We start from the raw sequence: 21,650 nt of genomic DNA, 5'->3' as shown, positions 1-21,650 counted from the left end.
GGAGCCTTGAGCCCAATCCCGTAAGTACATTCAGCTATTATAGTCAGTGATTATAACRCTTTCCTTTAATTTAAACATTTTTCACAAGCCACCCAGCTTCTGTGGTTCATTTAGTAAATATGGCGCTGATCTGTCACAGCGGTCTATCAAATACACTGACGTTTGGGTTGGTCTTACACAGAAATGGCTGTTTTCTAGCTACGTTATATTATATTGTAAGTATCAGGTGTATATTCAGTTGAGCACTTTGAGATATGGGCTATTAACTAGAAGAAAAAAAAACAAGGAACTTTGTATCCTATAAAATAAATTTCTTTATACACACACACACACACAGAGAGAGAGATTTAAAAAGAATACATGCAGTTACAAAAACATACAGAAGACAGACAAAATAAGAGTTTTCTCTAGGGCAATATGAAATATTGTCACCTATGTATGGATTAAAAATAGAATTGTACTCAAAGACTAGTCATTTAATCATTCAGACTGGAATCCACAGTCTAAAGGACATGCTTTAAAGAGAGAAGATACTGAAAGGCTTTGTATTGCCACAGGTTGTGGGTAACCTCACTGTGAAATGCAGCCAGAAAGAAGGGACTTGACTACAGCAGACCCCACTCAAGTGCCTGTAAACTCAGTTAATACAAGACTTAACCAGTGCTGACTCAAGGCAGATTACACAGTTCAACCCTGCCTGTAGTCAGACACGAGTCTGGATACAATTATACTACTTACTTTTGATTTTCTCTATATATACAATAAAGCTCAATTTGTGACAATGGGGCTTACTGCTACTACAAAATTAATGTTGCAACCCAGTTTTAGAGACAAGGAGAAACTGACTGAGAGTACAAAGTAGTTTAATAAACATACCCTACTTAGAGGGCTTCAGCAAAAAAATAACATTGACATGAGAAGCCTAATTACAAGCACTACTGCAATACTGGCCACAAGCCTATGAGGAATATACAAATATACACTGAAAAGAAAAAAGCATCAGAATATTCTCTATCTATATGTTATTGCATAGCACAAAAGAGAAGTACGAGACACAGCTACTTCAAGAAATTGTGACTCTAGTCATTTCTAACAACTTTACAACTTTTTTTTTTTTTWAAAAAAAGTACAAATTTGTATCTAGAGCAAAGAAGCATTCAAACCACAGTGTTTGGTAAGTGTTGATTCTTGCGTTTAATAGTGCCATCTTGTATCAGTTTTATACTTCTATTTTCATTTCGTTTAAATTAAAAGCTGCCGCTATTCTGTTGTTTTGTATCCCATACGCCAATGCTTGCTTCTTCCACCAAATTCAGTTCTTTATCAGAGTCAAGGATCTSGTCTTCAGTTCTGTCTCTCCACGCTGATGTGCCCTGTGATAGGTTTACTCTCAACTTCAAGCATAAACTGTCTCTGTATTTTCTTCAATCAGACATGGCAAATAAAAATAAAACCTGTTTCTTTTTTTGGCCATTGCTAAGTTAGTATTAGCATGGACAATTTAAAGGCTAAAGTACATTTTGCTGAGTGTTTATGGTAGACTAAGTGGAAACCCAAAGCCTTGAAACCACATATAAAACTGTCTTCTGTTGGACATTGCCCTCACTGTGGCAATGACTACTCCTTACTGCACTTAGAGGGAGAACTTTGCTCTTGGACCATGGTTTAACACTTCTTCATGCACTCATCTCTCTTGCTCCAGCTCAGGTTTTTTTATAGGCTGTTTCCCTCAGTTAACTGTTCAGATTTGTCACTTATTAATTCTAGTACTATCCAAGTACTTTCAGAAGTAATATCAGAGCCCTTTCTGTGACATGAGTTTGAGAGCATAGTCCAGAGTATTTAAGTTTAATCACAAAGAACATAAAAGGAGTTGCAATAGGTTTTCTGTGAGAAAATACATCATTTGGCTGGCTGAAAAACTAATACAAACTAATATTAAAATCGCATACATCTACACAGACAGCAAAACTATTTTTCTTTCTGAATCATTGCTACTTAACACACTTGGATACTTGAACAAATTGATTTCCTTATTTGTTGCGTGTTTCCTCCTTCAAGCACGTGTCAGGTGATATAGTAGAACTGCTTAGGAATACCGATCAACTGACATACACTTTGTTCATTAATGACAGAGGACAAAACTCATATTAAGCATTCATATTCATATCATTCATGTTAAGTAATCTTAGACTAATTGAGACTAACAGACACGACAAGTACAGGCAAGAGTGTAAGACGTATCCTTACACTTGTGAATAAACAACCTTCCCAGACTTATCACATATATATCAGTATATAACTCAGATTGCCCCCAAAAAGTTGAATCCACCTGCAGTATTTTGTACCATCAAACAACAGGGATGTAGATTTTGCAGCAAGGATCCTATACTGTTATTAAAAGCATCTTAAAGGGGCAAATTTCAGCTCAAATTTAATCCAAAGCTGAAGTAAAATCCTGATCAGGTTTGGATCATTACATTTTATCAGATTGCTAAGTTACACATGTGCAGAATCTGGCAGTATTCAGTTTGGATTGTCTGCTTTGTGCCAGCTTTCCAAATACAGATAGTTACCAGCATTCGTTATGCCTGGATTTTGAATTCTCTGATGTGACCTCTTGCTCTCAAAACATCTGTAAAAATCCTTCTGTCTAGTATGACTAGTAGCACGTAAGATATACTGCCCTACCTATATGCTGTGGCATATCAAAAATCAAAATCTGCAGCTAAAAAGATGAAAAAGTTGATACTGCATAGGAAGTTTAGCATATGGCCTTATTCCTTCAAATCAACTTGTGCAACTCTGCTGATTTCTGTAAGAATTCATTAGTATCTTCCCATACAGATTGTGTCACTAGTGATCTAACTGCATTAACAAACATTGGAAATTCTTTTCTTACAGGAATTAAAAGCCTATTTCTTGTAAGAGTAGAAAAACAGGTGTTTCAGTTTTGATGTGCCCTTCAGCTTGAAATGAGATCCTACTATTATGTGAGGACAAGCTTCTTCAAACAATCTTCTGCCCAAACACCATAGTCAGGTAAGTGCTATGGATAGTTTTTTCCATCTTCAAAGCCATGAAATGTTTTTGAAGACATTCAAAACATTGAATGGCCAGAAGTTGTTACTTCTGGCCTGTGTTGCATGAGTTTCTCTGTACTAATGGGGTGGGGTAGAAAAGAGGCAGGGGTAATTAGSCAGAATACACAGCACTTGAAGGCAAAAAGCTCTATGCTACAAAATTCAACTGCTCGTGTTTTGTGCAGTACTACTACTGCGTAGTAGTACTTCCCTAAGGAWGTTTACACTATTCAGGGGATTGTGTACAGCATGCAAAAAATACATTAGAAGGCGGCATTTCATCGCTGTACCTACATCAACAGCAACCCTTTTATTAAGACAGCTATTAGGAGGGAAGGGGAAGAGGAGGGAGGAAGAGAGACCTTGTGGAAATATCCCACGTAACAGTTATTAGTAGCTGGAGATGGCTTGCACATTCCCAATATCCTTACAGTACCTTGCTTCAGCAATACAAGGTTCCACATTCAGCTGCTTATCTTGCTGTACCTGAAATACTGATAGAGTAACTCTGTCAGCACCAGTACATTCTCCACCTATCCCAGGAAAGATTTTGCTTACTCTCTGCCTTCCTCCCCCCTCCTCCCCCCCCAATATAGAAAGAAGGCAGACAGGAAAAAATAAGGTAGATATAAATTTCAGGTCTGATTTCAAACAAGAAAAAGCTAAGTACCTGAAAATTTAAAATCATTCCTCAGTTATTTTCAGTACAGCAAAGCACACACGCACAAAAAGGTTACATTATCTTAATGCAATAGGAAATAATTAAACTGAAGAAATTTTAGAAGTATAAATTTGCCAGTGCCTCGCAAATACTTTATACCGAAAATCTTTCTTCTCTCTTGGCTGATTTTTTCCATAAAAGTACATCAAACATCACACACAAACACAAAAGCCTTATTAGATTTGCTAAGCACACCAATTATAAGATCAGGAAGGAGATAACCAGTGACAATTTGCTTGTTAACACCAAATCAAATCAAGAACTGTGGTCAGAAACAATTAACAAAGCATGAAAAAGTTAAGAGCAACATTTAAAAGCTAAATTCATTTACATATTGATTTTATTGCAAGAGATGCATGTAAAGCAACACAACAATTTATACACTTTATTATGCTATTCTGTAATGTGTCATGCAGCTGCATTAAAAAAAGAATAAAGGTTTAAATCAGTTATCCTGTTATTTAATTGGTTTAACATTGCATCTTCCCTTCTCAGTTGGATGGGTGATACATGAAATACTGGAAGAAGGCTCATCAATTACCTCCATAGAAGCAAAGTCAAACAAATGCTTTATACGTAGGTCTAAAGTACCAAACTGCTGMTTCTGAGTCATTTATAATCCAAAGTAAGCATTATAACTGAAACAGCATGCCTAGTATTTAAGTTCAGAATAACTGATCATCAGAAATACCAAATGGGCCAAACACCACCAGGATCACAGGTTATAGCCAGGGCTTCTCAACCCTGTTACATTCCTATCCTTACCACAACCAGCCAAGTCATCTGGCAGTTCATCAGCCTTAAAGTGACAGCTTGGAAATACCACTTAAGCTTGTCATTCATCCTCCCAATCTGGGGTTTAACAGCTAGGAGTAAGTTTGCACAGAATCCAACGAACCATCCTTTTGTAGAGCTGTAACACTAAGCTAAACATTTATAAAACTTAAGACTACCAAATAAATCTTTAGTCACCTGCTTTCACCTACTTATGTATTCATTATTTTTGAATGCCCTAAATAATAAAAAAAACCCCTATCATCTGATCAATTTATCAGGGGCATAGGAAGAACCTTTCCAGAACAGCATGTTTAAATAATATCTCAGTGTAACAGCCGAATGTTAAATAAGGACTAGTGTCATGTGAAGTGATCATGTTTCTTTCTTGGGGGGGGGGTAAGGAGAGAAGGAGGAGGAACATACTGTTTATAGCCATATGTCACTTCAAAACTAAAGACCAAAAGACAGCCCATCTACTGCAGCTTTATGAATGGCTTGTGCTTAAATATTATAGAAAACAAACCTTAATCCTCTTTTCCTCAAAGCATTTTACTGCTACTTCTGATCATGTACCCAAACTGACTGTGACTGGCAGTACAGCTGTTTATTTTAAGAGTCTATTCCTGTCTCCAGGGCTATAATTAGGGGTGTGTGGAGGGGGAGAATCAAACACTCTGCACCTATATTCTTATCCCTTTTTGCCAAAAAGATGTACCAGTGTTTGCATCAAGGCTTAAATATACATTTTTTATACTTCATTACCTGCTCTTACTGAATAACCTTCCCCCTCTCTGAATTCTTGATGAGCCTCAACAGTTAGGGCTCCTGAATGATTACAACCTTTTAAAAATTATTAACAGAAAGCACAGTGGAGTTTATAAACTTAATTTAGAATATAGGCTCATACCCCACCTCAGCAAGCTACATGAGACAGCTTGTGATCATACGGAACAACGAATGGTTTCTCAACCCATACTTTCTTCCACAGATCTATTGAGATCAATGGTTTCAACAAGCCTTCCCAAGTACCACCTTTGTTCAGATGAAAAAGCAGATGAAAAAACCATCAGAATTACTAAGTACCAGTATCAGTACAGCTAACCTTCCTCAAGTACGCTAGCCATGACAGTATCACGAATATGGACACATTCTCTTTAAATATCCAGTTCCAAAGTGTTTTCAAATCCAAAAGAAAAAGCATTTTATGCGGCAGTTGAGTAGTTCATTTTACTTTTGTACAAAAGGTGAAATTAAAAAAGTGCTTTGAAGCAGTCTCACTGTTAAAAGTTATACAATTTATCCAGTCAAATGAAGGCCCAGAGCATACCCTTGTTCCCTTATTTGAAGTATATGTAGTGGCAGCAGCAGAAACATATTACTTGAGTGTTAGTTTCAGCCGACTGGTGGGATGCACATTATCCATTTCTGGTATAAACAACTTTTTTATTTTATCCAGCAGTGATGAGAGCTTCTTCCAAGTCAACATGTGCTGTGTGCTCTGTACTTTTCTTTGTCAGGGTGGGTAGAAAGGGTAGGTCTGGCGTATTTGACATCCATATTTAGATACAGACCCTGACAAAAACTCTGCCCAGGTCTGCTGCTGAAGATTTGGACTGAACAATGTAGTCACTGTATTGGCTCTGTTATAATAGAGCTGTTGGAAGTAACACTTGTAGGCAAAAGGGAATAAAAAGCCTTTAAAGTCCACTGCAAGTGCTTTCCCTTGTTCCCTTTAAGCATGTTGTTTCTCTTTTTTTTTGTCTGGCCATCAAGTAGTTATCTGTATTCCAGATGTTCATACTTCTCTGATCTCAACAAGTTATCCTAGACAAGTTGGTATGTCAAAATAAGAAACAAAGGTTAGAAACAGGCAGGATTAAGCAAAAAGACATCTATACAAAACTAGTACTAACTTTGTAGCCCAATCTCCGCAAGGCCAACTTCATGTTCTGGCAATAACTAAAAACAATGAACTATCACAAAAGGAAGTATTTCCTTCTGTACATGATTTTTATTATTTACATAATACAATATAGCATAGTTGCTGGGTAGCATGATTATGTGCAATACATAAATATGAACTATCTGTACATGTTTGCATATCTAATAACTCAATTGAAAGAACAAAGTTAAAGCAAAAACATGATGCTTTTAATAGTGAAGTAGAAACTAAGACTGAACACTGCAATAAAAATCAGAAGTAGCGCCTTGTGTACATACGTAACTATTTACAGATGAGAACAGGCATTACCACAACACTAGTCTAAACTGTACTTGTTTATATAAAAAACACAAGTTTCATACATCACAAAAAAACCTTCCATTATAACACAGAAGTGATATTACCAGACAAGCATCAGTGAAGTATACTGCCTTTTCTAGAGTTGTTATTGTACAATGCTGTAGATAATGCAGCCCATGCAATACACCCAAGAACACTACAGTCCTACACCCAAGTACAATTAAAAATGATAAAGCAGCCCTCCAAGAGTGGTTCCAGCTACCACTTAAGTCTACAGCAGCCATGTTGGGTATGGTTTTCCATGCAGAATGGTGCAATTGTTACAGTTAAAACTAGGAAAAATAAAAAAAGCTTCTAATATTCTTTTGAACCCAGAACACACTGAACATAAGTAGTACATGAATAATAAAACTCCTCAGATACTCCTGTAACTTACTCATCAGATGCATGTGTGTTGCTTGAGCTGCTGTGGTATGTTTAAAAACATATGTTGCTTTTGTTTTATAATCCAATCTTACAATATTGTGTTACACATTTTTAGCTATGCAAGGAAAGGCGGACAACTCTGCTGCAGGCCAGTTCATAAGTTTCTTACAGGTCATTTCCTTTAGGAACCTATTTTCACAATTCTAAAGTTAATATAATTGGTTCCAGAATAGTTCTCTTCTCATACATGTCAATTTTTTTCACTTTTCCTATTGCAATAGTCAAGCAACTGTTCCTTAAATACGGCACCAGCACTCTTCTTACTGGAAGATGGACTCTGCATAACTTACACTCTGCTGGAAAACGGAGTGCGGAAACTAAAATTAGAATGAGATTTTAAATGATAGAAGTAGACTGCCAACCTTTCTGATTTATCCTTCTCCCAAACAGGCACATAACACTAGCCAAAGATTACACACTTCAAATACACCTCAAAAGGCAGATCTGCTGCAAACATGCAGATAGCATACATCTGTTTGGCACATATGAACTAGAGTTTGTCCTCTGTGCATGTGTATTCCTGTGTATATTCTGATCATCCAATTATATTCTGGGGAGGGCATATACATTTTTTAAGGGCTGTATCTGTCCAATTCTGCCTGTAACAAACACCCAAACATTCTGAAATATCATTAAGACAGACAAGACTAAAAGTAAAACTTTGGAGAACATCAAAGGAAAATGGCCATGCATCTGTTCTTTAATGTTTTCCTAGGATATATTAAAATAAAACAAAGAAAGTCAGTCTTTTCACAAGTAGGTTAGTTTATATTCTCTGGATTTTTTCAGCCACCACCACTGGGTTCTCTTTCCTGATTTTTGCTGCAGCTTCTGCTTTGTAATCATATGGGCAGTTATGCTTGTCAGAATAACGGTGAAGTCCACAAAACAAGTTTCCACATCGGCAGTCAAATCCTGTACAAACAAGAGGAAGCAACATCACTAGAAAGCATCAAATATAAAAGTAAGCTATACATTAAGTATCACTGTATTTTAAAGCAGCAAGTAAGTTCAATGGCTAAAGATATTTCAAATTCAGCCTATAATAGGGAACGAATCATACAGATCTGTTCAATGTTTACAATGTGCTCTCATACCTGTAAGGCCAACCTTCTTTCTGCACATAAAACATCTGTTCTTCTTTGGTTTGGGCAGTTCAGGAGCTCTCTCTTCATTCTGTGAAGTACTAGGTTGAGAAACTGATGGGCTTGGTTGAGTAACAACTGTTAAAATAAGGAAAGAAAATAGAAGTTGAAGTTCTTCTTGACTTCAGTAAATATTTAGTACCAAGCATGTATTTACCACTGCTAAAATTTATTGTCTAGAGTAGTATACAGAACAGTCTATGAAAATGCAAATCAAGAATAGAAATTTTTAGGTATTGTAATAGCTTACTTTTTGGCTCCACAAGAGACAAATTTTCCCCACTGTTTCATCAACTAGAAATTACAAGATATCTTATAATCTATCATTATAAGGTACCTCTAAGATACCTATACAATGTTAAGTGCTCATAGAGTCCTTCAGAAGTTCCCTGTTCATAGTTAATGTTAAATCATATGATCAAATTAAATTTAATCCAAAACAGTAACAGTATTGTCATGGCTGAAGTTGTTGAACAGAGGGGATGCCTGTAGAAAATGTAATTAACAGGAGCATATTTCAGAAAACATTTCCAGTAACATATTACTGTCATAGTACTCGGTTATTCTGCTRCTATATTTGCAGAGTCCGATGATCTAAAACCCCAGTCAACCAAAACAACAGCTAGTTTCCTTGAGCTTCAAACCCACCGATTCTGTGCTACATCCAGAACACAGACAAAAACCGCACAAAAATTGAGATCATCTTTTTGTTTGTGATTTTTTTCCACTATTTTAAAGAACAAAGTACAGAATTATGTCAAATACCTGTATTCTTGTATTGTATTTAGCCATAATGTTCAAGCAGGCATAGTCAAAATGACTCATTTTTAATCGCCTTTGTCATGAACACCTTCAGTCAAATTTGACTCATGTTTTAAGTAAAAAGTTCTCTGTAGGATAAAAATTTTAACTTTTCTGAACTTTTGTGAATCTGTACATTTTATTTGAAATATTTTCCCACCAAATGACTATTTTTTTTAAATCATCTTCAAACCCTAATTGGCATAGAGGAAAGCTGAGGGAGGTATGTTTGCATACAAACAAATACATATGAAACACAGACCCTGTTCCTCAACAGCTTTCCTGAACACTCCTGCTTGCATGGTGGTATCTATTACTCTAATAGATAAGAAACAAACTACAAAATGCGCTCCAGAATAAATTGAGGACCTAAGCTCAAAAGCTCTCAACTGTAATCAACTAATCCACACAAGCAGAATTTCTTAGTTGAGCTCCTTCTGGATCTCAAGTATTAAATTCTATGAAAGGTGGATTTTTCCAGACATGTAGTTAGGTTGACTAGTTTTCTATCTTTACTACCTATAATTGGTTTTAAAAATTCTGTTTGTATTGCCATCATAAAATAATCATTCTGTTTGTACTGTTTATCTTAAAAAGCAAATCCAGCTCACGATTAATACTAACTCCTAGAAAACCTCGAATACTCCAGCTCCATTTCAGAATTTACTGTAGTCAACTTTCCAGTCAGGAGTTCATAATCTAAATTATAACCCAGATCTAAAAGCAAACTCACAGCTAACAACTTTCAGTGCTTGTACCCAGAAAGTTTCATAGAGTAAAACAATGGTTGCTAATATTTTGTTATACTTTACTATAACAATAGCAGTCCTTTTGAACCACAAAAACCCATTTCCACCTCTATTTTTGCAATTTTACATATCAGTTATCTGAAAACAAAAAAAAAGGGAAGTTCACAGTCAATGCTATTTTGTTAAATCTGAAGATAACAAAACTATACAAAGTCTTGGATGCAAAATACTTAAGTGCATTATAGGTTTAAAGACAAGTATTTTAATTACTGCTCCTACTAATACTTCTCCGACTGGTTTCAGCTTTTTGTTTCAAAAAAAATCTTCTGTTTTTACAATTAGTATTTTATTGATCTGTAGACAGGATCCCCTGAATTTATCCTTACATACCAAGAAAAGCAGTACTCAATATTTGGTTAATCTAATTGAGCGCCTGTGAYCAAATACCAGCTTTTAAAAAAATTAACACTGCAAACAGCATAACACACACCTTGGCTCACAGGTATTAGCTATGGCATTAAAAAAAATCAAAAAACTCCCAACAAAATCCCCCAAAACTTCCAAAACAAAAAGTATGTCAAATTCTCCTTAAATTTGTTACAATGGTACTTCATTTAAAAATAAAATGCTAAATATAAACCACAGAAGATGAAAAAGAAGAACTAGAAGTACTTGCACACTTTGCAATTCAGTATATAGCTGGCCAGGGTAAGCTTCATCTGCATCAGAACTAACTCACATTATGAGTCCTGGGAGTGTGCATGTTGTTTCAATTAGATGGAAAAGAAAATGGAAAGAAGAGGAAAAGCAATAGTGAACTAAATTTTGTCACTCGCAACACAGCGCTTAAGAAAATGAAAACAAGAAAAAGAACAAACTTAATACTTCATCACTACTGAGTATGTTCACAAGTAAACAAAAGCGGAAATGGCAGTTTCAGTCATGGCTCACTAACACAAAGAGATAGTCTAGAAGATCATTCTGTACCACAAAACAAAATTATTAAGAATAAATCCAGGAAAAAATAGTATCTAATGGGAAATGTTACCAAATACTACAAAGGTCCTTCTTCCTACATATAAACTATGAGAAGTGTTCACTGCCACAACCAGCAGCATGAGATCGGGAAAGTGGTAAGAATAACCCTGAGAAATGAAAAGGGCTGTTTCATGTGAATGCTGTTAAACAAGATCCTTCCCCCCACAACTAAAACATATTTCAGTAAGGAAAAGCAACAGATAACATCCAGAAATGGCCACTTAGAAGGTCCATGACAAAGGTATGTTAGCAGAGCCAACTAAAAATGAATTAAAATGTTCAATTTATTATTCTGCAGTGGTTATACCTGCAAAAATAAGGCATTCTCCCACTTTTATGTCAGAATTAAATCTAATGATGAGTATTATCTTAAATCTTCGTAAAGTCCTTTTCTGATAACTGCTGGAATGGGTACAAAGCTGACTACAATGCCCTTATCTAAAGCTTACAGAATACAGCAACTTTCCTTCCCTCTTCTTACCCCCTCCTGGCAAAAACCTGTGGCTCTAATGAAATATATTGCTGTTCTGGCAAGACGTCAAAAGACGACAAATTCAGATACTATCCTGACAACTGCTTGGCTTCCTTTAGCATAGAGGCCAAATCCAGCTGAGCAACCAGAATGCTAGTCCATAACATACTAAACTGATTTTATGTCAGAACTCACACGATGTTGATGAAAGCAAACTGCTGTAAATGATTCCCATGTAGTTACCATGGAATAAATCACTGGACAAAAGCTGACACAGTGGTAGGAAAATGGTGGTTACTGTTGCCTCCAGATCCGCTTCCTCAATACCAACACTCCTGTTCGGATGAAGCAAACTCCTTATCACTAAAAGTGATATTCTCTCATCTTAAGAGTTCTTGTCGGCATGTACCCTCTGCATCACCTTGTCATTTTCCTTCCCAACAGCTGGCTAAGAAAGCTACGAAACTACATTTAGTTCACTTCAATTTTACCAAACAACTTCTCCTGCTTTAAGATTGAAAAACTTAAGAGCAATGAAGATTTTCAGAACTCAGAAAATCTATATTAACAACTTAAGACAAAAGTAATAGTTATTTGTAGGCACTGGAAAATTCAGTATTGTTAGGAGTAACAAGCTAGAGGGGCTTATCCTAACTCTGCCCGAACAATAAAAACTAACACAATCCCAGCACTAGGGAAAAAAAAAAAAAAAGAAAAAAGAAAGCGCACAAATACAGGTGTTGTTGCATAGTAAATGTGAAGATTTACTTCATGTTAGTCTGAAGATGAGATGAATTTTTAAGAAAGTCAGGTAGGAACAGCAAGGTCACTGATAATTGGAAGGAAGCCACAGACCACAGCACAACTGCTCCATCTACACACAGAATGGTCCTACAAACCAGAACAACAATGCTCTTTTTCACCCCAAAGTAATAAGCCACAACAACCACATGAGATTTCTACTCAAAAGTAACAGCCATTGTAGTAACCGGATCTTCAACACTGATCACATTATCTTCTTCATATAAACAAAATTGGCTGCTGGAAAAGATCATGTCTACTCTAGATATTCTGACTCAGACTTATACTAGAAAGGAATGACTCAGCCATTTCTCAGTTGGACAAAATGTGATGAAAGTAAAAAAAAAAAAAAAAATCACTCTATCCATTGCTAATGCAAACAGAAAGGGCTACCAGGGTAACCAGAAAATTTTTAGGAGTTTCTTCTATGACCAAAGAAGTGTCCCAAATAGAAACCTGTCAGTTTAACAAACCACATGATTTCCAAGGTAGTAGCAAGCAGTAAGAATGCCAGCAGAGCAAAAGTCATGACAACATTAAAAAAAAATCTCAGTTTTACATGACATGACTCTCTCTTCCATTCCCACTACAGAAAAACTGGAGAAAAAAAAATAGAGAAAAGAAGGTAACACAAAAATGGAGCTCAAGACATCAGAAGGACATTAGATCACACCTCTGCAGTACCAGAGCATGAAGTTATACTACAAGTTGTACAATCCTTAATATATTGCATATTAACTTCTATATACAATTCAATTTGTGTTAAGTCACTGAAAAAATGATGGACACTATTTATTACGCAAGTCAAGCTTCTTGAAGATGGATATTTTACTCTTCAGAAACCACAACTGCTATGCTGATCTAGATGCCCAGGAAAGGCTGAAGAACAAATTACATCATTTTTAATTTCATGCCAAAGAAAAGAGATAAAGCTATTTTGCAATGTGTAACTTATCTCCCAGATGCCCAGTTCTTAATGGGCATATTGGATACCTTTACTGTTACATCAATACAAAGCACAGACATCTCTGTTTAAATATCATACTGAAATATAGTTTAATTTAGTCACCATAAAAACATGATGTCTGTTGTGTACCTCTCTGTTAAAAAGATACAATAGCATCCTATCAGCAACAAGCACAGCACCAGCAGTTGCACCCTCAGTCTCACTTTCCAAGATGGACAGCTTCAAGGGTTAGAAAAGATTATTGGTTCCATTTCAGAATTGTTTGAATCAAGGATTTCTACTCAAGCTTCAGTGGACACGGGAAACTTGAAGAGAACTATTTTGAACACAAGACAACAAGATTCTTATGTCAGATGGCATTACAGGCAGCCACAAAGGCACTGTTTATAGATAGTAACATGATTAATTACTATCAGAAATAACAAGCCAGTTATTAAAACAGCAAGAACCAAGTAATAACATCTATTTATCATCTTGAGCATACACTATCTAAAGCTGTCTGTCTATTCAGCATCTTACACAGAACATTATCTGCAACATAAACTGTACACAACATGGCTACTGGTTTTGATCCAAAACATGAGTAAGGGCAACCTATAACAAAGTCTCAACCTTCATGCAGGACAGTTGTGTTGTTAAACGTTAATATAATTCTAATCACATTGGCTTGATACCTAGCCAAAAGACAAGTGAGCAAACCATCATCTCCCATCTCGTGAAGTTCCTTAAATGTCAGCTTTAAGGAACAGAAAGGGTTACCTACAAAATTGATGGAATAAGGCTGTATTTAACAATAARTAAGTCATAAATAGTAAGTTAAGAGTATTTGGGGATTATTTTTAATATGTATTTTACAAATACAGACCCTAATCATTTCAAGTTCTGGTTTGCTTTCTTTACAGGCAGTGCTCTTCCACAACTGTGGCTTCATAGAGTGATAAAACAACTCATCATACTAATTCCTAGAACACTGCTTTTCTCGGGTTTTGGTAAACACAAGCCTCTGATATGCATGCTGATACTAATTAAGTCTGGAAACACTGACAGATCTGACAGGAGACTCATCATTCAGAAAGGTAGTGACCTACAAATAAGCAAAAAAATGCTAAAAACACACTATCATTTAATACAGTATGATTAAATATCCTTGCTTCTCAGATCAATTAATTTTTAGTGTTTAATATTTAACTCTCTTCTATGAATCCTTTATTTCCACTTAGAAACCACTAAAACAAACCAGGTTTATTGAAGAAGGCCTTCAATTATGCCTCTCCAGCTTGGCAAAGGTATTAYTCTGATGTAATAACATAAGGAAAGAAAAGAAGTTAGCTAAATTTTGCATTTAATTCCTGTAACTCAGTGTGGGAAAAAAAACTAACTATGCACTACAATTCTAGAAYGGGAAGATTTCAAAGCCAGACATATTCTGACTTTGGTCAAGACTGTATCAGAATTCAGTCCTTCATATACTGTGAGAAGTACAATATAACCAGTAACTAATTATAAACTGGAGTTCAGACAGAAAGGTCTTTAGATTTCACTGACTTTTACGAGCAGCTCATCAGATAAGCAATTGGACTGAGCACAAGTCACAATTCAATTATAAACATACAGAAAGTAAGAAATCTGACTTAATAAATCGTAAGTTACAACAAAATATAACCTGTTTTAGACCTGTGAATTACAACAGGGCCAGTTAAGCCTGTCATGTCCTTCCTCCTTCAAATGTTAAAACGAAAAACTGCCTTAGGATCTGACTTATTTTGAATGAGGATCCAGGTTACAACCTCAATCTGGAAAAAACAAATGAATAAGCTTGTTGCTTCATTTTTCCTCTCAATTTCAGCACCTTCTAGAATCAGATGCTTAAGTCCCAAYGTCAAAAAAGTATACTTTAACTCCAGATGGAAAAAAAACATACATACAAAACAACACCCAAAAGCAAACAACCAGACAAATTTGTTTACAGCCTTCTGGTTTGTATGGGAGATAGCTAAAGTTTCTTTTGCTAATGAAAAGCTAGCAGAAGATAAGTCGGTAAGTATCTGAAGGGAGAGTGTCAAGGGGACGGGGCTGAACTCTGTTCCGTTGTCCCATGCCAATCCTTTGCAATCTAAGAATAATAGCTATCCTATGCTGTCTAAGATGTGCCCCAAATCCAAAGAACACCTAAAAAATGCTGCACTTTGGAGGAGCTGAAGGTGGTTTCAAGAATTATGGGTATGTACTCAGCAAAACTCTTTTTCACCAAACTTGTTTACATTCCAGAAGTTTTTTCTAAACATGTTTATGCTTTACTGTAATCTTTCCAGTGATCTCTGCACACAAGCTTTAACTGAGCTTTTACTGGTTTAAATTTGAGTTTCCAGCTGTACTATTATTTACAACTATAAATATACTGATTTGCTTTTAGGTCATCCCTTCTCCCCCCAAAATCAATTGTGTGACCACCATGTAGTTGCTTGGTTAACAAAAAGAAGTAGAAGATTGCCATTTTACATCTGGCAAAAACAAGAAACCCCTATTAGCACTTTTAGTTAAGACACAAACTGCCTATTACTTGATCGTTGCTATCATTTTATGTATTTCTTTCCAGCACGTCACCTTTTCAGGTAGGTATTCATAAAAAGACAATATGAGTTTATAAATATTATATCAAAGTATGAATTATTTCTCAGTTACATACAATAAGCTTTTTCAGATGACATGAGTTACAAGAAGCTGAAAAATGTAAAAATCTCCTCAGTCTGTACATAACTAAACATTTCAGTACAATGCTGAGTGGTACATTCTGCAATTTCCAACTTACTGATTTTCAAAATTGAAAATTATATATATATTTAGTGAACAGATTTCTTACCAAGCATCAGTTTTCGATGCTTTATAACAAAAGACTGAAATAGTCTTGTTTGAAGACTGTTTCAGAACTGTTAAAATTAATGTACTTGTTCCGTATCTATAGGTACCCACATGTTTTAATATAGCCATTTGAATAAACTACTGCATAAKAAAATACAAATTTAGTTATTTACTACTTGTAGGTAAGAAAGTATTCCCTTTATGCTTCCCTACAAGAAATACTTTATACTTCAAATTTACTACAGCTACAACCTTCCTGTAAAAGAATGAAACTTCTAAATTGAACATTCTCACTAAGCAATTAACGCCATTAAGTACTCTACATTTGCAGAACAACGCTTTAGTTGTATCTACTGATTACCTGATCAGTCTAAATAATCTTTGTAAGTCTTTGTTAGTATTTCAAACCAAGGATTCCCTTCCCCCATACTCACATCCTTCTGTAAAATGGAATTTATTAAGAACATTGTTCTCTAAATGCAGCAAGCCATTTTGACTGCYATGAGTCAGCAGAAATTGTACTGCTAGTTTTTCACACAGAAATCTCAACACTTTCACTTTGAGACTGAACATTTGCCTAAATGCAGTTATTAACAGTCTTGTTTGTAAAAACTGAAGTTTTAGAGACAAAAGTGCCTTCACAGGCATCAAATTCTCTACTAAAATTGAACTGAATCTGGAAATGAATTGGATCTGAAAACTATATTCTGGCACTAGTCATTTTTCTTGACCTCAAAGGTACCAGTACTCAAAAAGCATCCATAAAAATCATCTTCCTCAAGACCATCACTACGAAGGGAGATGCCGTCTTAAAAGAAAGTAAACTGGCAGTTTCTGGTAAATCGACAATTGTACCCAGTGTTACTCTGCAAACGTACCTGGCTCAGTCTCTGTTTTCGGTGTTACTTTTTCCTCTCTTGAAATGCTCATTTCTGTCATTTGCTGCGTTACAGGCAAAGCGGCAACAGGCACATTTCTGTTTAAGTACAGTGAAATAGGTAATTTATATTAGTTTTGAGTTCATAATAAAAGTTTAAATTGTCCAAATCCATCCATAACAGTAGATTTCCTGTTCAATTGTTACTGACACAGGTTCCTGATTTCAACTTCTACTCTATCTAAAGTGTACTTTTCACTCTTATTTCAGCTTCCCTAATAGGAAATAATCTGTAGAGCATATTTCTCCAGATAAACCAGAAACACCCTTGTGAATGCATTAGTCTAGCACCAAACATTGTAACTAGTTCCTATTTTAAAGATTCATAGAGCACTGTTAGATGCACCGTCCCTTTTTTCCCCTCTGCAGAAACTCGCTGTACTAGGTCAATATTATTGCAGGTCTTTAATTTGCTGCACACTCTCAGCTCATTCAAACCTCAAAATAATACTTTCATCTTACCTTGACTTTTCAGATGTGCTGCCAGCAGCACCTTCACAGTTGTTTAAGCTAGTGTCTGGTCTTTGTACAGATGCAGAGTCTGAGGTAGGACTGTTTGAACCATTGGTTGTTCCTATGCAATAGGAATTCGGGAAGTTAATTATAAGCAAACTGTAGATTATAAGTTAATCAAATACTCTTGCATACAATAACAAACTGTTTCTCTAAATTTTTTCATTCCACTGCATTTTACTTGTTAATGACCACATACAGCAATTGTATAAGAACACACTGGTAGTGAAGGATATGTAGAAGTGCAAATTAAGGCTTAACACCAAGTTGGCCAGAATTTATTACATAAAAATGCATTTTTATTTTTACTGTGTTTTAAAGTAGTACTCTCTAATATTTGTAGTCTTAGTACACAGCTTTCAGAAGTTCTCATGAAATATGTTTTTGATTCCTCTCTTCATTTCATTTTCAGAGAAAGATCTAAACTCTTACCCATTGGGCTGATTCTGCCGCTATTCTGCTGTCGCTGAAGATGCTCTTTGTAGCAAACAGAACACATCCCATTTGTCCTAGGATTTCCATAAAACCCACATCCTGTACTACAGAGCATGGGCCCTGGGGTCTGGTTTGTCTCCTGAGCCATCTCGATGCTGTAAATAAAACCAAGAACTGCATTAGGAGCTGGCACGTCACCAAAATGAATTACAGAGTTATAGAACTAAAGTGTGTCTGCTCACCCTGCCCCCAGAAGTCATACCAGCATTTAAGAGAGCTATATTGATGTTAATATACCATTCAATACTGCAACTGTATTGATGAGTAGTATCTTTAAAAAACTAAGAGAAAACAAGTGTAATTGTAGTAATACTGAAAAGTAATATACCTGTTGGGACTGGGTTGTGTGTGTGGGTTATGACCGAGTTCAATTTAACAGCCAACAAAAGCTTTTTTACCACCTCTGAGCACTTACAGAATATGAAAAAAGACACAATTAGATGTGCAGAATAAATCAGATCAAGCTTTGTCAGCCTTCAACAGAATTCTACTCTTTCCAGTGATGCATCATTTTGATGCTAATTCCATTAATTATTAGAAGTTTCCACTTTCAAAATATATGTGTTAAACAGAATAATAAAGATCACTGAAGGTATTTGTTAAACAGGATAATAAGGATMATTGAAGTACGGACAAGTCAATTTTAATCTATATTGCTATCTTTAGAAGCAGTCTCCAAAACAAGGCCCTCATCTCCGCTTAGATTGAGTATGAAACTTGATACTGAGTATTAACTGGCAACAACATGTGTACAGCAGGCCTTCAAAGTCAAAGAGCATTTCTGAAGTAAGTTCAGACCTGATCTTACTCTTCCAAGAAAAATAAAATAAAACCGGAGATTGTTAAACACATTCATTTACACAGCCGATGCATTTCCAAAAAGCCAGTTAAATCCTTTGTCTTAAAAAAAGTTATAGCAACTCTCCCAAAGGCAGACAGTGCTAACCCTCTCTCTCATCAACGGCAAAATGAGGAATAAAAATACCTCACCTTCACTAGCAGTTAACCTCTGCAAAGCAAGGTTAGTAGAAAAACTGATATAGCAACCAAATTCTTGATTCTCAAGGGCAATAAAGTGGAACATAGTAATCAAGTGATCTACTACAAATTGAGGACATGTAAGAATATTGTCTTCCCAAAACTTAGATTCAGTAGAAGCACTATGTAAGTCTCTTGAAGACATTTTGGAAAAAGATTACTGTCTTTCTCTTTAGAAACAACCATGAAGGATATTTGACTACTAATGCTCATGAGAACTCAAATGTATCAAAAGCAAACTAATTCCAGTGTGTACTGGAATTTTTTCTTAAGTCAAAAAATATCAAACTGCAACTTGTATATRCATCTCAACAGTATGATGACTAATTGATAAAAACTAAATTTCTGAGATCAAAGTAAATCAGTAGCAGGAGAAAATAAACAAGTAAATTTAATCTGCTTGTCTGCTGATGGTCATGGGACTATTTACACTTTTGTTTCAGGATGAAAAGCAAACTCACATATTTTGACAGACCTCTCAACAAACTGCAGCTTGACAGTTGTACACCAGTCAAGACAGTTAGCAAAAATGTAATTTAACTACATAAATTTAAAATCTAAAAAATCTTATTATCCATATTCCAGCTTTATGTTTCTATAATAGGAATAAAGATTGTACTTCTGTCATTTTATTAAACAGATAAACCCAAAGTGCAATCAAAAATACCGTCACCATCAATCTCAGACTGACTTCCTCCACTTTCAAATTACTATGCTATAAACATGTTTTTCCACTTACTAAATCTAACTTTAGGTGTTAATGCTGGTATTAACATATTACAAACAAGAGTCTTCATGGCTCCTTTGTCAGCACATTCTTTCACTACTTGAAATACATGCCCTTAATTGAAAGGTCAAGTTGTTGTTATCCAATGCTTATGAAATTGTGCTTTATCACGCTCTTGAAGAAGGTCCAAGTATCACCTATGTCTCTTCGAAAAGCCTTTAACACCAACTGGAAAACAGTTATACACTTTCCTGTACTTAATCTAATACCCAGRATGCTAAATCAGGTTGTTTAATCTTTGAACAAAGAACAGTGAAAGTGAGGTTCTAATAAAAGYGAGATTACAGATTTCTCCAATTCTTCATTTTAGGAACTTTTCTCCTTACAATATCAGCAACTAGCTAAAACCTGCTTACAAACGCAGTTCCCTAGAAAACTAGCTTCTAATACCATCACATGCGTGTCTGCTTTCCTTATCGTTTCTCAGAAACTTGGGTCACATGGGTGAGTGCATTAGCTTCCGCCTGTCACAAGGCTGCAATGTGACAGGCTGAGCTAGAGGCTCAGACACAAAACCTCGTCAACAGGGGCCTCTGAAATCAGCTTCTATTTATATCTCCAAAGGCTGCCAACTCCTACACAACCCACAGAACTGAAGCAGCCGAGCATACACCCACTGTTAGAGGAAAATATAAAATCCGATTAACACGGCTACAGTTTCCTTTCTAGCGGGAGAGGGAGTGCAGATACTTAAATTCAATCAAGAAAATGCAGCATCATGAGCTAGTCATCTCAAACAGCCATTTTCATCTCTAACTCACAGCAAGAACAGAAAACAACTGGGCGTGATCAGAGGCCTAAGAGACCATTACCGCTTCATGGGCTTGCAAATACACCCCCAACCTTTTCTGGGTGGGTGGTTACAACGACACTAATTGCCTTTCCAAAATATAAAAGATCACTTCTACCTCGGGAAGAAGGAAGTCAGCCTCAGGGCTATTCCTGTTTAACCTTGCGACTTTCCCAAAATAACAAGAATCTATTTTATTCAGTGTGTTAACTCAAATTAACCTTATATATAATTAACAAATTAACAGTGTGTTAATTTATGCCATTTAACCTTATAGTTACCGGTAAGCTTACCCAGAGAAACTAAAAGCGGAATAGAAATACTTACAGTCTTTGACCTAAGGCTCATAATCAAGCCAGCTTTTTCTGTTCCAAATTACAACTAAGCTGAGGAATAGCAAATTTTAACAAAGATAGGTATCACAACTATTTCAACGATCAATGGAAATATGCTCCTTCTTCCAACAAACTACTGCTGAAGCAGTTATGCCTGCTGATTTCAGGTTTTAATATAACCTATGGAATAAAAATCCGAAGTCTACTTAAATCGCTAATAAAACCTGGGAACCGTGTCAATGGCAGGACTGAATTGGCCACCTGACCTAAATACTTACTCCTCTCAATAYCCCAATCCCCTTCCCCCCAAAACAGAGATCGATCCAGCAAGGATGTTTCAGCCTCTACAGCCCACGGTTCTAGGTGAAGTGATCAGACAAAAATGGAGCGCGCGGATCAAAGCGGGCATTTCCCGGTGACGACGAAGCCCGGCTCAGTGAGTCAGACAAAAGGGAAGGCACTGCCAAGCGCCCCAAGCGCGCTGCGCTTTAACCGCCTCCCCCCACCCCCGCCCGCCCTTTCCCTTCTCGGCCGAGGACACCGGAACACAAAAGCCCCGGCGGGCGCCGGGCGGAGGAGCCCGAGGGGCAGGCGGGCGCCGAGCCGCGGCGCCC

The 21,650-nt window shown here is 36.3% G+C and overlaps 1 protein-coding gene across 1 annotated transcript; it reads right to left on the bottom strand.

Annotated features, from left to right (window-relative positions):
• Positions 1–4,126: 4,126 nt before the first annotated feature.
• ZFAND5 (zinc finger AN1-type containing 5) lies at positions 4,127–21,460 on the bottom strand. Its single transcript, XM_085313666.1, has 6 exons — positions 21,315–21,460; positions 18,024–18,181; positions 17,541–17,652; positions 17,020–17,117; positions 8,407–8,532; positions 4,127–8,224 (listed from the first exon to the last, which is right to left on the bottom strand). Exons 2-6 carry the CDS (start codon positions 18,172–18,174, stop codon positions 8,076–8,078), a joined length of 636 nt encoding a protein of 211 aa, XP_085169792.1. The 5' UTR covers positions 18,175–18,181; positions 21,315–21,460; the 3' UTR covers positions 4,127–8,075.
• Between the last annotated feature and the right edge of the window lie 190 nt (positions 21,461–21,650).

Source organism: Rhea americana, unplaced genomic scaffold, assembly GCF_003343005.1.
Source record: "Rhea americana isolate MKP2758 unplaced genomic scaffold, rheAme1 scaffold_11, whole genome shotgun sequence".
In the NCBI taxonomy this organism is placed as follows: Eukaryota; Metazoa; Chordata; class Aves; order Rheiformes; family Rheidae; genus Rhea; species Rhea americana.
This window is presented reverse-complemented; position numbering and strand designations above follow the sequence as displayed.

Bases quoted from the DNA above. Each gene is read 5' to 3' on its own strand.
- ZFAND5 (XM_085313666.1), bottom strand. From the start codon at position 18,174: ATGGCTCAGGAGACAAACCAGACCCCAGGGCCCATGCTCTGTAGTACA. The intron at 17,118-17,540 runs GTAAGATGAAAG...GTACTTAAACAG, and splicing joins AGCACATCTGAAAAGTCAAG to AAATGTGCCTGTTGCCGCTT. The intron at 8,225-8,406 runs GTATGAGAGCAC...TTGTTTGTACAG, and splicing joins AAAGAAGGTTGGCCTTACAG to GATTTGACTGCCGATGTGGA.